Genomic DNA, 17,497 nt, shown 5'->3' with positions numbered 1-17,497 from the left:
ATCCACTCACCTCAGCCTCCCAAAGGCGCGGGATTATAGGCTGAGCCACTGAGCCCGGCAGGAGTTGGTTTTTTGTGGAAGAAAAGCACACTGTAAACTCACTACCCCCAGGAAGGTGTGAGTTACTTTTGTTTTTTAAACTTTATGTTTAACTGACAAATAAGTGTTGTACGTTTATGTAGTGCAGTGTGCTGTCTTGATCTGTGTATGGTTTGTGGAAAGGCTCACCCGAGCTGACAGGCATGTCCACTGCATCACCAGCTTCTCATTCTGTGGTGAGGATATGAAGGCCATGTCGTGCATTGTCATGGCATGGTCCCTGCAGTCTCTGCTTCCCAGCAGACATCTTGGGGGCTGTCAGGAGTCTTGGCTGGGGCCATGTTGCCCCTCGTATTCAGCAGTGCCTGCAGTGTGTCCCTCGCTGGTGTCGTGGTCCTAAGTGTTCGTGTCTGCTGCCCAGGGAGCACCAGCACAGCCTGTTGAGGTGGACAGCGGTGTGAGTCTGAGTGGGGTCTCTGGACCTCTGTGCCTTGGCTGCCTTAGGTGTGTCAGCTGGAGCAGTTTCAGTTGCGTCGGTCATTGAGACGAGCTAGAAATGGCTCTGCTGGGGTCCTGGACTCCAGTGCCTCCGAGCAGAGTGGGCTGTGACCTAGGGAGTCCAACCTGATGCGGGAGGTCAGCAGAGGGAGGCCCTGAGTTAAACTGCGGCTGGATGCTCAGAATTAAGGAAAAGTGACTTGAAGTCAATATCCTTGGGTTCTCCCTGCGCTGGGGCTTGCAGCCAGCCTCGTATATCCACACCAAGACTCAGGCCCAGCGTCTCGGCTTATGCCCTTGGCCCCCTGGGCCGGTGGGAGTATCAGTTTCACGACAGAACATACCTGCTCATAAGCTACTTCCTAAGCTCGTCGCTCCTTCCAAACCGGAGAACAGTGTTGGCGTGGAGAGTACTGCCTTTTGGGTAACTGCTTCTGAGACCTTGGTAACAACCCACGCCAACCACGTTTAGCTTTTGTGTCGTGTTGCTCTTTAGCTTCCACGTGCAGAGTCCTTTGCGCATACTGTTGTTATTCATTGAGAAAGTCATGCTGCACAGATGGCATCATTTTTTAATGTTTGAAATCACAAATTGTATGTGCTTGGGTGGTGGGGGGCAGATACCTTCCTTTCCACAAATGTCCAGGCCATCAGTCATTGATTTATGCAAACTGAGATCATTTTCTACTAAACAAGTTTTCTAAAGATTAAAATTTCAGCAGAAGTGAGTGGATGAAATCGTGTATTGGTGTAGCTCTTTAAGAATGTTCCTTCTGGGCGGGCAGGGGTAGGGAGGGACACAACATCAATAAGGGCACCTGATCTCAAACCAGACAAAGTGGGGACCAAAGGGAGTCCCAAACTTTACCTGTACAATGACCACTTGTATACCTAATCCTGAATTGTACCCCACATCTTCAAAATTATATATATATATATATATATATATAAGTAAAAAAAATAAAAATAATGTTCCTTCTGACATGTGTGGCTGGGAACACTTTACACCCTATACAAAAATTAACATAAAACTATAAAATTATCAGAAGAAAGCATAGAGGAAACCTTCATGACATTAGATCTGGCAATTTCTTGATATGACACCAAAAGTACAGGCAACAAGAGAAAAAAAAAACCAGGTAAATTGGACTTTGCCAATGCTTAAAAGCTTATATGTGTTAGTTATTGTCAACAAGTGAAAAGGCAGCCCCTGGCATGGGAGGAGACATCTGCAAAGCATAGCTGTGACGAGGGGTTAATATCCAGCATGTACAAAGAACTCCCACAACTCAACAGTAAGAGCTCGACACACAGCTAAAAAGTGGGCAGAGAACTTCAGACGTTTCTCCAAAGACAGTGTGTGGTGGCCAGTGAGTGCAGAGAACTCGCTCAGGGTCCCTGGCCACAGTGAGATGCCACTCATACCTGCCAGATGGCTGCTGCCAGAAACAGCAGCACACAGAGTGTGGGGTGAATGTGTCGAGACGGGAGCCCTTATTCTCTTTGGCTGGGCATGTAAACTTGAGCGGCCACTGTGGAAAACAGCATGATGGTGTCTCAGAAAAGTGTGACCCAGCAGTCCACTTGTGGGTGTGCCCCAGAACAGAAAACGTGTCCTCAAAGAGCATCTGTGTCCAGTCTGTAGACAGCTGCTGGACAGGCAGAGCGGCCTCATGCCCATCCGTGGACAAGCAAGGAGCAGAACACAGATGTGTGGCAGCAGGATGTTAGGAAGGAGGGGCTCCGGCACATGCCACAGCACGGGCGCCTTGAGGACGTCCAGAGGCACGTCCTGGCTGCAGTGTTGCTGGTAAGCTACGCTAAGCATTTTTCTCGGAGCGTGTGATGCGTTGTTTTCAGTCGCTTCGAAAGCTCTCTTCCCTGCCATGCCTGCAGCCTCTACACCACGTCCTCCAGCCTCCCACCATGTCCTCCGGCCTCTCGCCCTCAGGTCTCCTGGCCTTCCGCCACATCCCCCAGCTTCCTGCCACGTCCCCCAGCCTCCACACCACGTCCTCCAGCTCTCTGTGCATGGCGCATCCTGTTCCTGGAGCCAGGCACCAGATTGGGTGCCGTTTAGCTCAAGGAGTGGGTCTGTTTTACAGTGTTAGTTGCCATCTACATGGCTGTTACTTAAGTCTTTGCAGAATCCTCATTCCTGGAGAATGACACTATAAATGGAGTAATGAGATGAATCGGTGTGCTTCATGGACTTGTAAGATGTTTTGGTTGTGTAAGAGCATTGCTCCCACCTGAGCATTAACACCGTGGGCACATGTGTCAACCAGTCTACGTTCAACTTCACAAAACACAAGAAGGAACCACTTCCTATGCTGTGCTTATTATCATGACTTCTGTACCCGTGAAGGTCTTCATTCTCATCAGACTCACCAGCTCCTTGTGTAAATGGAGCCATCTGCGTACGTTTGCATCTGTGTTCTTAGCAGCTGCCCTAGAAACACTAGGTAATTTGGCTTTTTTGTGTAGCCTGTCCCCTAAGTCCTCAGACCTGTCTTTACCACACGAACAGCTTTATTGTTTAGAGTTAAATCTAGATTTTCAGTGTTTCACTCTTCTCAGATACATTTTCTGCCTTAGCAAGTAAACACTCATAAATTTACTCTCCCTGTCTGCTCAGCTTAAACACTTAATGTAAACGTGCATTTTACAGTAGTGTTAACCTGTTTTATTTATGTTTGTAAGTCATCTCTGTTGAAAGTGTCAGTCATTTTACACTTCATTGAGGTTTTGCTTGGGGTTTTTTAATACCGTATTTTATAAATACTGATTATGGCTCTTAATGTGGCTTGCTTAGTACTGGCATCTTAAGCTCTGTTCTTCCAACTCAGGCATACTGTGCTCAATGTGGAGGAATTTTCTTATTACCAAAGGGAACTAGGCCTTCTTGAAACTAGGGGTCTATATTTTTTTCCCCACTTCGCAGAGAGCTGTAAATCCTTTTATAGGAAAGCTAGACTTCTTAATCTGACATATTGGTGGGATAGAGAGTGTGGAGACTGTGGCAACCTGGCAGACACCGCATCTCAACGGCGCGGCTGCGGTTGACCTCCAGGTGGAAGTTGGGTTTAGAGTAGAATCGCTCATCCAGTTTCAGATGTTGGTAACTAACGCAGAAAGACAGGGTGTAAACTTTGTGGGCCAGGTGAGACGCAGTGAGCGTGTGTGGACGATGGACTGTCCCTTTGCTCTTTGTCCGCTGGAACTTGGCAGTCGCCGCTTCTCTGCCTCCTGGCTGTTAGTGCCCTGGGTGGGTCAGCGGCCGAGGCGAGGGTGGGATTTGGACGAATCCTAGTGTTGCGGCTGTTTTCATATTCTTTTTGGTAGAATTGAGGCCGGAGCTCCATTGCCTGCTGGCGTCCATTTCTGCCTGATGAGGTCTGGCCTCATCACTAGAAGTGTGTGCAATGCTGTAGTGAGTGGATGGGTCCAGTGCGCCGGGCAGCCGTCAGCAGAACAGCTTCTCTGCCACAGAGCTGCTCTGACCCGAGTTTTCCCTGCAGCGTGCGAACCCGCCCCTCTTCCCTCGAAGCTAACCAAGTCCCTGCAGTGGTAAGTGGCGAAGTCAAGGCCAGATGCTCGGCTTCTGCCTCTGCACTGAGGGCGTTGCGTTCTGCCCACACCGGACGGAGGGGATGCTTGTGGGTAAGAGGGTGTCTTCAGAAGGGGAGGAGAGGGTAATTTAGACCTACTGGGCGACAGGCGAGGCAGGAGCAGTGCTGAGTTCACAGTGCGTTCACCGTACAGGTTCTTCGAAAGGGCTAGGGTTGCGTTTCTTAGACTCTGTTGCTTTGCATCTGAACGGAAAGACACCAGACCCGAGGGGCGCTCTCGCCGGTAGTCTCACCTGTACACAGCTGCCATCTTGTTCGCCAGCACAGTGGTGAGGCAGGTGGGGTTCCGGGCACCCCGGCCCTGTTGCAGGTGGCATCCAGTGCCCAGTCACTTCATGGTGGTGGAGGGTTCGCAAGTGCCCTTTTGATGATGTTGATTTCATAAGGCATTACGAAGTTCTGTTCTGTTTTGAAGTCCTTTTCCAACTGCTAATTTCGACATAGGAGCTTCTGGCCCTGGTTTCTTTTTGTAAGTGAAGAAATAAAACACCGAAGTGTTAAGCTGGAAGGTGCAAAACCACTGCCTGCATTTCTCTCTCCTCTGCCCCCAGGGGGGACACAGCGACTGCCACGTGCCATTGGGATGTCCCTGGCCAAGGAGCTCATCTTCTCAGCGCGTGTCCTCGATGGCCAGGAGGCCAGAGCAGTGGGCTTGGTCAGCCACGTCTCGGAGCAGAACCCGGAGGGGGACGCGGCCTACCGGAAGGCACTGGATCTGGCCAGGGAGTTCTTGCCTCAGGTACTCTCCTTAAGCCCAGTTCCTCACTCTCTGTGACTTTGGGACACGCGGACAACCCCCAGTCACCTCTGTGCCTGAGATGTCACTGGCCTGCTCGGAGGAAGGCGCAGTCGGGCTGGAAGGAACATCCCAGCCACACCTCAGGGACCCTCAGAGCCCAGGGGCTTCCAGACCCTTGAGAGTCGCCCGCAACCCTGCCTGGCGATGCGTCCCCTGACAGCATGCAGCACAAGTGCAGGCTGCTTTGTTCATTTTTCAGGAGGGCTGGGGGCTGTCACCCCAGCCCCTAAGTCAGCACACGGAAATACACTGCTTTCTTGCAAGGAGGGGGCCGTGACTGCCATCCGGAGTGGGCTCTGGCTGCAATGGCTTCCCTTGGGGTCGCCTCTGGAGAAGTCCCACCGTGTGTGTTGGGGGGACGCAGGTGGCGCTCCCACTCCTTGTGCCTCCTTCACGTCCAGATGGCTGGATTCCATCTTGGGACTGTGGCTTCTGTGGTAAAATATGGGAGGCCGGGATTGGTGGCTCACCCTGTCATCCCAGCACTTTGGGAGGCCGAGGTGAGTGGATTTCCTGAGCCCACGGGTTTGAGACCAGCTTGGGCAACTTGGCGTGCCCTCATCTCTACAATAAATAAAAAATTAGCCGGGCATGGTAGCATGCGCCTGTAGTTCCAGCTGCTTGGAAGGCTGAGGCGAAAGGATCACCAGAGTCCAGCGGGTCAACGCTGGGGTAGCCATGGGTGTGCCACTGCACTCCAGCCTGGGCAACGGAGTAAGGCTGCGACTCACAAAAAAAGTGTGGGAGAAGTTTGCACAAGATACAGGAGATGGTTTCCTTTGTATTGAGGAGGGCTGGCTCCTTCCTCTGCAACCCTTGCCCATCCTGCAGACATCCGTGGACACAGGACATACGTGTGCTGTGGGGCAGAGGACACACCTCATGAACTCACTGTCACTGCAGGTGCTGATTGGGGCTGGTAGAGGCTGCAGAGCTCGTGTCTGCAGCATGCCGCCTTTGAGCCCCGCAATTGACTGTCCAAGCCATGGTGGGTAGTGTGCCTCCTCCCTCCTGGGAGAGTCATGGGAGAGTTGTGAGCCCTCCATGGCTAGGCCTCCCTGCTCGTATGGAGGGTGAGTCTGCTGTGGAACAGAATGCTGTGGTGTGCAAGCAACATGCTCATGCAGCACGGACGCCACAGTACTGTTGAACGGAGACCTTGCAGGGCTAGGATGCTTTCCCCTAAGTGTTCCATACCCTCTGTTGGCTGTGCTGGGCTCCAGCCGTGGGAATTTCCAGGTTTTACTGAGATGTGCAGTGTCATTTGCATAGTCATTCAAAGTCTGTTTCTTCCATTTGAATTTTAGGGGCCTGTCGCAATGAGAGTAGCAAAGCTAGCGATTAACCAGGGGATGGAGGTAAGTCCCTTGATGCTGGAGCTTGTTTTGGATGCGTGTGGAGCACTAATTTAAACGAGCCATGCTTGGACTTCTGCACTGTTTTCACGTTCTAAACGTCGCCATGTGAATGCTGCTGTGGCCGGAAGCTGCGAGGCTCCTGGTACATCACTGATTTCATCTTGTGGTTGTTGGTGATGGGAGTCAGGTGGGAGTCAGGGGTTTGACCGAGACCTGCAGTTTTGCCATCACGATGATAGATTTATTGGCCAGTAGTTCGTAGAAAGTCACCAGGAAAGGGCATTCTGCATGTTAGCGTCCATGTCCTGCTATCCCGGGGAGCTCCCAGCTGACTCTCCACCCCCCGCCCCGCCTTCTCGATGGGCTTTGGTCAAACAGTGGGGATTTTGAAGAAAGCTGCTGCTTTCTCGGAAACCCAAGAGCCACTATATCGTCGAGGCTTAGTGGCAGTTTCACAAATCTGCCCAGTGTTTGATGGGTTTGGTGGAATGCTTACGTAGTTGTGACAGTGCCAACAGCAAGCACCTCACTCACCCTGGCGCATGCTCAGCTGTTGGTATCAGTCTGTCGGGTGCTTCGTAAACGCTTCACTCAGATTAACTCATGTAATCCCCACAATATCCTCAATGGGGAGCAGAGCAGTCAGCTCTCCGTTCAGACATGCTCAAAGCACCGAGAGGCTACGCGACTTTACCAGGGTAGCCCAGCTCAGCATGCTCAAGTCAGAGCTAGCCCAGGAGGCCTGGCTCCAAGCCTTGCATGCTGGCCATACCCTGACACGCTGAACTTCACTACGGGCCTCTGCTTATGGGATCGGGCTGTTCAGTTTGGGCGTATGTCGAATACACCGTATGTTACAAAGTTGCTGCTGCTGAAATGAGCTGTGTTTTCGTTCTCAGGTCGACTTGGTGACTGGGTTAGCCATAGAAGAAGCGTGTTATGCTCAGGTACGTGAGGCGGTCACAGCGCTGCGAGGATGCACTTTCCAAGGGATGTCACCTGCAAAATTCAACTGACAGCACTGAGCAGGGTGTCGTCACACCCGTGCCAGGTCATGCAAGTGGGCCGTAATTCAAGGTGTCCTCACACCCATGCCAGGTCATGCGAGTGGGTTGGAAGTCGAGGTACCCATACTCTCCTCTCAGATTGTGTGAATGGCCTGGAATTGACAGTGACCTGATGCCCATCCCAGATCATACAAGTAGGTTAGAATTCAGAGTGTCCTCACGCCCATCCCAAATCGTAGAAGTGGGGTGGAATTCAAGGCGACCTCACGCCCATCCCAGATCGTGCAAGTGGGCTGGGACTCGTGTTTCTGCTACTAGATGTCACCAGCCCTTGTAACAGACTCGGCCTCACAGCGGAAGGGCTCTCATCTGTAGACGCCGAATAGCGAGCGTGTGTGTGTGGCCGCCTCCAGCCTTTGTCTGTGCCGGGCCGGAGGGCCCCGGTCCCACTCCCTGATGAGCGGGCCCCCCACGTGCCTGGGCGTCGGCACCTCCTCTCCTGCCTGGCAAAGTCCACTCAGGAAGCCAGAGTTTTGCTTTCTCTGCAGCTGGACCTTGGTGTTGGAATGACTCGCATGTGTGGGTTCTGCTAAGTGCAGGCCAGGCGTATTCAGGGAAAGAAACGGACCGTTTCTGCTTGTTTCTTGTCATTAGTCCCCAGACCACACAGCGCGCCATCTGTGTCAACAGCATTTGTGTTGCGTTCCGTGTTGTCAGCCGCAGTCGGTGTCATCCAGGTTGATCCAGTATGTGGGGGGATGTGCGTGGGCTGCCTGCAGGACTCGCCCTTTCACCTCCAGGGCTTGAGCACCTGTGGAGCTTGATGCCTGCAGGGTTCCTGGACCCATTCCCCCTGGATACCGAAGGAGGACTGTATACAGATGAGTGGGTTGTTCTTCGGAGGACAGAAATGTTTTTCTTTCTTTTCCCCCGAAAGATAGAACTTTAAGGCATCTAAAGTAGCGAGAAAGTTTTGTTCTGCCGTTCTTGAGCGTCGGCAGCTGCGTCAGCTCCCATGTCAAGGCGTGCTGTCCAGGGTGGTTCTGCCTGTCTGTGTGTGAAAGTCACGACCTGTCACTGACAGGCACTTGCACGACGGAAGAAGTTATAGACTTCCTGGGAACAGAGCAGACTACTCAGAGCCCAGAGAAGCAGTTTAATGCGCACGTGGCCATACATTTGTTTCCCCAGTGTTAAAGAATTGCAGTCACAGAGCATATTCTGTCAGAGCATGTGGAATGAAAGTAGAAATCAGTAAGAGAAAGCTAGCAGGACGAGCTCAAATGGGGAGTGACTAAATGGCTCACGTCTAGGCGGCATCCAGTATGTGTTGGAGATGCCTCAAGAGGAATTACAACATATTTTGAATTAAAATGAAAGCACAACTCTCAAACTTTACGGACATACTGAAAGTAGTGGTTCCATGGAAACAGCGTTGGATGTCCATGTCAGACAGGAAGAAAGAGCACCTCGGGGAAAAGAGAGAAAGAGCAACATGGATAAGTCGCTTGAGTGCGAATGGGCGGCTTGGTCACACACCTAGAACTGCTCGCTGGTAGACTTCAAAGCTGTGGGACCGTGCTTCTAAGTCGTCTTCTTAGATAATGCTTGATACGCTTTTGTAGTTGTTTCTAATTTCTGGCCCCTAATTTTGTTTTTCTTAGACCATTCCAACGAAAGACAGACTTGAAGGTCTTCTCGCGTTTAAGGAGAAAAGGCCTCCTCGCTACAAAGGAGAGTAGGAGAAGTGCGCGCCCAGCCGACATGGCAGATGCACTTCCGGAAGGACCTGGGGGCTCCTCCGCCTGGGCCCCGGGAGGCTCAGCGGCCAGGGGAGGCGCGGGCTCCTCAGTGCGAGCGTCTGGAGTGGACATGTGTGTCCTCGTCCAGATGTCATCATCGTGCAGATTTATGAAGCTAGTCGTGCATATCGTCAAAAACAGATTCAGAATTAGGTGTACAATTTTAAATATTTTCTGCATATGAGGCTTTCTGTTCTAATTTTTTAATGTGAATAATTTATATATCGCACACTCTAGGGAATAATACTGATTGTATGTCTACTGTGCTGCATTAAGAAAATAGAATTATTTCTATATACCAAAAATGTGAAATTATACCAAATAAAGTTTCTAATTGATTATATACATATGAACTGACATATATATACATCTCAGCCCGAAAAATGACTGGTAGACTTTCTGAGTGAAAACTACCTAATACAAATAAAACTAGTGAAAAGAAGACTCTGGTGTTTCTCTCTTCTCCTTCTTTTTGAATTGATGACATCATTGCGTGTCGGACTTTAGAGGAAATGACCTTTCCTTGCCGGTTCTGTCTGCAGCCTTGCAGTCGTGTGATACAGGGTTGAAGGTGGCGGGTTACCCTGTCAGAGGCTGGGCCAGAGGGCCGGAGCCAGAAGGTCCCAGCCGTGGAGCCCCACCTGCTCTGGGGGGTACCTGGCCGGGTCACAGAGGAGCGGGGTGTGGTGCAGCCGGCCAGGCACGGCATGGGCTGGGGCCAAGGTGAAGTGTGGACTGCTCTTGGCTTGCTGCCTCCCTCTGGGCTTCCGTCTTCTGCCAGAGCAGGAGGTGAACACAGCAGCCCTCGTCCTAACAGACACCTGCACCGTTCTTCCCCCTCGGCCAGGCCAAGCAGCTCTGAGCTGAGGGTCTCGGGGCTGGGGGGCTGTGGAGATGGAGAACATTCACATGCTCTCAAATGACTTGGGAGAGCTTTACTCGCATTCGTTTCATCTGACCCGACAGCTGCCCGGGCTGTGCCCAGGCCTTGGTCTGGTGCTGGAGGCAGGACATCCAGGGAGGACCCCGCCCCTGAGTACCATGCCCGGCTGTGCTGTGGTGTTCTATCATACTCGACAAGTCCCTGGTTTACTCCAAACTTCCTTCCTCATCATGGTAACTTCCATTGCCGTTTGAACACAGACTTGTTTTTTAACTCTTGAAACTCTCACTTTTTAATTTACGAGCGTGAACTCAGCCTTCTTTCTGAAGTTATCGGAGGCCGCCTGTGGGTGCCTGTCCCGTTGGGTGTCTTCTTGAGCCTTGCACCTACGATGGGTGCTCCTTTACCCCCAGGGGCTTGTTCACATTCCTGTCTGGCCCTGTGGATCCTGCCTGGTGCTGTGCACACTCGTTTGCGTGAGGCCACCGAGCCATTGCCTTTTGCATGGTGATTTGCGTCTTGAGTGCTGGTTCCTGTGGTCCTTTGATGGTTTCAGGGCCATCGTGTCCTGTGGTGACATGCTGCTGCTGCTGCTCTCTACCTGGGTAGGATATTAGTACATCAGTGAGAGAACGTAGATGTGCACAGAGGGACCATCTCTCAACTTGGACTAAGGTCCTGTCCTGTTGCTTGTCCAGCCCCATTTCATCTCCAGACAGGTTCTGACTGTGTCACCGGGTATGACTGAAGGCCACGTCCTCCGTGACTCTCGTGGCCGCATGCACACAGGGCAGCATGAAAAGCATGCCGGCCGGTCCTCTGTATGTGTGTCTGCCTGGCTCTTGCTTTCCTTTTCAGCAGAGCAGTCTGACAGACGATCCTGACCCTCCCCGAGGCCCACCCGCTCCGGGGGCCGAACTCCTCCTCCTGCAAGATGTGGGCTGTTGGCGCATCCCGGGTAGCATGCGAGGGTGCATCCGTGTGCTCAGAGAAGGCCGGACGGGAGGGCAGTTGCTCAGGCACAGGCGGTTCCAAGGCGGGAGCAAAGAGAAGCGTCGGTGCCTCCTGGGGCACGGGGCCTGCCGGCCCTGGGGGTTCTGGCTCTTGTGGGCCCACAACTAACCTGCAAGAGGCAGTGCGACTTCACACCATGAGGTCCAGCAGCTTGAGGAGGGTCCAGCAGTGGCCGATAGACCACGTGGTCTGGGACTCATTTCTGACGTGAAGGGTCGTTTCAGGTCTGGTTTGTTCTCAGTGAATAACATCTAGTTTTCCCTCCACCAAGTGGTATTTTTTGTTCTCTTCTCGTACCAAAAATTGGCCTATCCCAGGTGGGACTTGCTAAGTGCCATGAGCATGGCCATAGTGGTGGGGTGTCATTCATGGCATGGCCCCAAGGAAGGGCGTGTGGTCACCGGGCTGCGCTGGGCCGAAGGCCTCCATCTGACCTCAGCCCTGGTGACGCCCCTTCGCCTGCTCTCATGGGGTCCAGAGACCCTGGCAGGCAGACATCTAAGAGCAGTTCCTTGTGCCGTTATTCATCTGCCACCCTAGGTAGGTGTTGACCAATTCGTGTGCCAGTGATTATGGCACTTTGTCAAAAGAGCAGTAGAATGACTCTCCCAGAGCATGTCTAAGAATGTGTGGCATGCGTGTGCCACAAAAGAAAAACAGCATTCTGGGCTTTTTTGCAGCTGCTGGTGTTCTGGGAACATAGAACCACCTTTCTGAGAATGAAGCAGGACACGGCTTGTGATTTGGGGAGTCCTGGGAGGCACGAGTTGAACCTCCACTCGGTGCATCGGTGCATCCGAGGCTCTAAGGAGTCGCATTTCAAGTGCCTGCCTGAGGGTCATGGTCCTCCTCTAGGGGAAGCCCTGGCCACAGGCAGCAGGGTGTGCAGGGTGTGTCTTCCAGACTCAGGGCAGCGAGGGGAAGAAAGGATTCCTGGGACAGAACAGGATGGACACGCGCCCTGTGGCCAGGGTGCTGGCGGGGATGGGGGTGTGCATGAGCTCCTGGGAACCGAGTCCTGACGCAGAAGCAGCACTGTGTGTGGTGTTTGGATTGGAGGGAAGATCTTGGCAAGATCCCTGAAAGTGCCTGCAAGTAACGGGAGCAGGGCTGGCTTCCCTGTGACGATGACTTGTACCGTCCCTGGGGGCGCCAGACAGGGGCTGCCTGCTTGAGTCCCCCTGAGAGCCCGTGCCGCCCCCATGGAGCAGAGGAGCCACGGGCAGAGGGGTGCCCGCTCAGAGCCACAGTGGGCGGGGAGGGCTGCCCAGAGCCATAGGGGTGGGGGCGCCCGCCCAGAGCCACAACAGGTAAGGGGCCAAGCCAGAGCCATGGCAGGTGGGACTGCCCAGATCTACGGTTGGGGATCAGAGCCACGGTGGGTGGGGGAGGTGCCCAGAGCCAGGGTGGCAGGGTGTGGGGGAACCCCACCCAGACGGGCTGGGGTGGTCCCAGAGCTGCTGACCTTCCTGTGGATGGCTGGGCACTGTGACAGTGGTGCTAGTGGGTGTTCTTGTCCACCCACAGGGGGGTGTCTCTCATGAGAGATCAACCATTTTCTCATGGCTTCAACAACGCCTGAAATGAGCGTCTCAGGTCATTCCACAGCAGGTGGTGTGATGGCCCCAGCGATGCCCACTGGCCACTCCCCCTGGAGGCTATGGCATGTGCACAGTGGTGCTTACGAAGCCGGTGGTGCGGGTCATTGTGCAGTGTGCAGAGTGGGCCACAGAACGGCCTTGGTGCTTGGGTTGGCTGTGACCATGCGCGGCTGCAGCCAGCCAGGGGTGGATGACGGCTCAGACTGTCCAGGGCTGGCAGCAGCGGCATGTGACCTGTATCTCCATTCGCCTAGAGCCAGTGTGGGTTCATGGTGGCACTTGTCAAGAGGAAGGCGGCAGCTCCAGGGGGCCATCGTGTCTTGCATCTCAGGGAAGGTGGTGGGTGGGTCATTCTGGGTGGGGTCGGATGCCCTGGGGGTCATAATCTGGTATTCGGGTACAGACTCCACGGCACAGCTTGCTATGGTGTCTGGCTGAGTCGCAGACCTGCCCTCCCAGCGCCCTGCACTGGAAGAGCCCCGTGTCCTTGATTGTGCAAAGCCTGAGAGACAGGCTGTGGTCCCAGGAAAAGGACCTCTGGTTGGTGACAGCCTTTACCACGTGGCACCATGTCTTGCTCAGCTCGGGTTCTGGAGAGACATGCGGGTTGGGGGTGGCCCACCCAGAGCCACAAAAGGTGGGGGGCCAGCCCAGGAGGGATCAGCGGCTTGCAAACCCTAAGTCCTGTGCCCGCCTCTGTGCTTTACCTTGTAGTTCTCGCCCGCCCACACGGGCCTCTTGTGTCCTGCAGTGTCTGCGTGTGCATATGTGATACGTGAGGCAGGTTCCTGAGGAACCTGGAAGACAACGTTCTGTTCGATTGCAGAGCTGGCAATTAAAACTCTATCTGGTTTCCCGAGAAACTCGTCTTCGAAAGGAAACATGTGGCGACATGGGGTGACGGCCTCAGCCCGGCCCAGCCCTTCTGCTCTGTGACCTGCTGCAGGTGCACAGTGGCAGCCAGTCTGTGAGGGAGGCCTCCTGCGGTCTCCCCATCAGACCCGGCAGCAGGAAGGGCTGCTGTGCTCAGGAGGGCCCCCAGCGCCCATGATGGTGAGAAGGCCAGGAGGGGTGGGACTGGCAAAGTCAACCCCCGGTGGACTTACTTGGGCTTCATTCGCCCCATAACTTCTGGTCTGGAGTCTGGGTTTGGAACACTAGAATCAGTGTTGAGGAGAAAGTCACCTGGGTGATTTCATTTTTTTAGGTGTGACCCACAGGCCACAAAAGTCATTCCTTAAAATGTACAGTTCAGTGATGAGTGTTTTCTTAGGATCTTCTGAGTTGTGCAACCACGTCTGCCATCCGATTCTACGGCATTGTCACTGACCCGGACGCAAGCCTGGTGCCCGTCAGCACTCACTCCCACTGCCCACCGCCTACCCAGCCCAGGCAACCACTATCCTGCTTCCCAGAATGTCACAATATGTAGTCTTTTATGGCTGGCTTTTTCATTTAGTATCAAGTGTCCGAGGTTGATCCATGGTGCAGCTGTGTCAGTAATTCTTTTTTTTTTTTTTTAATTGGAAACTCATTCCACCACCCGGCCAGTCGACCTGCTGGGCTCAGGTGATCCTTCCACCTCAGCCTTCCAAATAGCCGGAACTATAGGCACGTGCTACCACATCCGGCTAATTTTTTGATATATTGTAGAGACAAGGTCTCACCAAGTTGCCCAGGCTGTTCTCGAACCCATGGGCTTCAGGCAATCCCCGCGCCTCGGCCTCCCGAAGTGCTGGGATTACAGGCTTAAGTCACTGCGCCTGGCAGTAATTCTTTCTCTTGAGTGGCTGGAAGCATTCCATTCATGGGCACGCTGCGTTTTGTCTACCTAATCATCGATTGATGCCCATTTGGGTTATTTCTACTTTTTTTGGCTGTTGTGAATATGCTGTTATAAACACGTATGTACACGTGTTCACATGGATATATGTTAACATTTTTCTTGAGTATTCCCACAAGTGGAATGACTGAGTCACAAGATAATTTTCTGTTCGACTTCGTGAGAAACTGAAGAGCGAACCAGCGGCACTGCTGTCTAATCGCAGTTGAGTACGAAGGGTCCGGTGTCTCCACATCTTTCCTGACACTTGCTATCGGCCCTTCTGGTTGTGGCCATTCTAGTGGGTGCAAAGTGGTGTCTTGCTAGCAGGTGTTTATGATATGCTTGTTGGCCATCTGTATATCCTGTTCGAGAAATGTCTGTTTAGCCCTTTGATCATTTTTCATTGGGTTATTTCTTTTATTTTCTTATTGAGTTGTAAGTGTTCTTCAAATAACCTGGAACAAGTTCCTCATCCAATACTTGATTGGCAAATCCTTTCTCCGATTCTGTAGGCCATCCTTTCATGTTCTTGGAAGTATAAAAGTTTAAAACTTTTTAAAAAAATTTTTGGCAAGGTCTGGTGTATCTGATTCCTTTGCTGTTTGTGTTTTGGGGTCATATCTAAGAAACTACTGCCTAATCCAGGGTGATGAAGCTGTGTGTTTTCCTCTAAGAGTATTATAGTTTTAACTTTTACATTTAGATTTTTGCTCAATTTTAGATTAATGTGGTATATGATATGAGGTAGGGGTCCAGCATCATTCTTTTGCATGTTAGTTGTCCCAGCACCACTTGTTGTAAAGACTGTTCCCCTCTACCCATTGAATCGTCTTGTCTTGGTACCTTGTCAAAAATCAATTAAGCATAAATGTAAGGGTTTACTTCTGAACTCATAATTTTTCTCCATTGAGTTTTTGTCTATCCTCATGCCAGTACCACATTGTCTTGATGGCTGTAGCTTTGAAATGAGTTTTAAAATTGGTGTAGGGTTTTCATCTTTTCCAGATGATTTTGGCTAGTCTGGTTCCCTTGTGTTTCCTTATGAATTGTAGGATGAGTTTGTTGATTCCCCCCCAGTCCCCCACAAAAAATCTAGGATTTTGAAAGACATTGTGTTAAATCTGTAGATCAATGTAGGGATGATTGCCCTCTCAACAATGTTACCTTCCAACCTGTAAACACTAGGTATTTTAAAAATTTAGTTCTTTAATTTATTTCAACTGTGTATTATAGTTTCCTGTGTATGTCTTCAACTTCTTTTGTTAAACATATTCCTGAGTATTTTATTCTTTTTGATGCAATTGTGAATGGAATTGTTTTCTTTTTTTTTGAGTTGGAGTCTCACTCTGTCGCCCAGACTGGAGCGCAGTGGCCGCTCCCGGCCACCTCAGCCCCGACCTGCTGGGCTCGGACGATCCTTCCGCCTCAGCTTTCCAAGTAGTTGGAACTACAGGCGCGTGCTACCACGCCCAGCTAATTTTTGATTTATTGTAGAGATGAGGTCTCGCCAAGTTGCCCAGGTGGGTCTCGAACCCGCGGGCTCAGGCAATTCGCTCACCTCGGCCTCCCAAAGCCTGAGATTACAGGCTGAGCCACCGAGCCCGCCTGGAATTGTTTTCTTAATTGTTTTACTTACTCATTGATAATTCCTAGAATGACAACTGATTTTTAACCTTCATATCTAGCAGCAGTGGTGTCTTTTGCTCTGAACTAATTTATTGGTTTTAATAGTTTCTTTATTAGTTACCTAAGGGTTTCCTATGTACAAGACTGTGTCATTGGCCAGAGGTGGTTTTACTTCTTCCCTTCCAATCTGGATGCCTTTTATGTACTTTTCTTGTGTGATTTCTCTGGCTACAACCTCCAGTCCAGTGTTATGAGTAGCAAGAGCATGTATCTTGTCTTATTTTGTTTTGAGTAGCAAGAGCATATATCTTGCTGACCTTAGAGGAAAGCCATTCTGTCTTTCACTATTACTTAGGATGTTAGCCTTGGATTTTTTCATAGATGGTCTTTATCAGGTTGTGATAATGCTCTCCTGTTTCTAGTTGGTTGAGTGTTTTGTTTTTTAATCTTGAATGGATGTTGGATCTTGTAAAAAAAAAAAAAAAGCCTTTTCTGCATCTGTCCAGTAGATCATGTGACTGTTGTTTCTTAGTCTATTGATTGATGGGGTTATTGCATTGATTAATTTTCAGGTATTACACCAACGTGCATTTCTGGGAGTAACTGCTTTGTCAAGGTGTATACTTCCTTGTATTATGTTGCTGGTTGTGGCTTGCAAGCATTTTCTTCAGGATTTTGGAGTCTGTGTTTTAAAAAATATTAGTCTATAGTTTTCTTATGATATCTTTGACTGGATTGGGTCTTCAGGTAATATAGATCTTATAGAATAATTTCCTCCTCTGTTTTTAGAAGAGTTTGTGTAGGATTGTTGCTAACTTGTTTGGTAGAATTCACCAGTGCAGTCACGTAGACCTGATCTTTTCTTTGCTAGAAATGTTTCGATTGCTTACTTAGTCTCTTTATTTGTTGTAGTTCTCTACAAATTTTTTTTTAATTTAATTTTATTTATTTTAATTTTTTTGAGTTGGAGTCTCACTCTGTCGCCCAGACTGGAGTGCAGGGGCCGCTCCCAGCCACCGCAGCCTCGACCTGCTGGGCTCCGGCGATCCTTCCGCCTCAGCCTTCTGAGTAGCCGGAATTACAGGCATGCGCTACCATGCCCGGCTAATTTTTTAATTTTATTGTAGAGATGAGGTCTCGCCTGCCCAGGCGGGTCTCGAACCCGCGGGCTCAGGCAATCCACTCACCTCAGCCTCCCAAAGGCGCGGGATGACAGGCTGAGCCACCGAGCCCGGCTCTCTACAAATTTATTTTGTAGTTAGTTTCAAGAGTTTATGTCTTTTAAGGAATATTTCTATTACCTTTTTTGTTGTTGTAGTTGAAAGGTCCCTTGAGTTTCTTATTTTATTTTAGAGTCGGGGATACACGTGCAGGTTTGTTATTGAGCGATCACGAAGCTTAACCTTCTGTTGA

At 51.1% G+C, this 17,497-nt stretch overlaps 1 protein-coding gene across 1 annotated transcript in view; it reads left to right on the top strand.

Annotated features, from left to right (window-relative positions):
* Nucleotides 1–9,579, top strand: part of AUH (AU RNA binding methylglutaconyl-CoA hydratase) — a 122,703-nt gene extending 113,124 nt beyond the window's left edge. The window contains exons 6-9 of the mRNA XM_021712963.1: nucleotides 4,721–4,908; nucleotides 6,276–6,326; nucleotides 7,226–7,273; nucleotides 8,998–9,579. Of these exons, the coding sequence (XP_021568638.1) occupies nucleotides 4,721–4,908; nucleotides 6,276–6,326; nucleotides 7,226–7,273; nucleotides 8,998–9,075 (365 nt within the window). The 3' untranslated portion in view covers nucleotides 9,076–9,579. The remainder of the gene's footprint in view (nucleotides 1–4,720; nucleotides 4,909–6,275; nucleotides 6,327–7,225; nucleotides 7,274–8,997) is intronic.
* The last annotated feature ends 7,918 nt before the right edge of the window (nucleotides 9,580–17,497 follow it).

Source organism: Carlito syrichta, unplaced genomic scaffold (assembly GCF_000164805.1).
Source record: "Carlito syrichta isolate Samal-C Ts95f unplaced genomic scaffold, Tarsius_syrichta-2.0.1 Scaffold303796, whole genome shotgun sequence".
Lineage (NCBI taxonomy): Eukaryota > Metazoa > Chordata > Mammalia > Primates > Tarsiidae > Carlito > Carlito syrichta.
The sequence above is the reverse complement of the archived record's forward strand: the minus strand, read 5'-3'. Positions and strand labels throughout refer to the sequence as shown.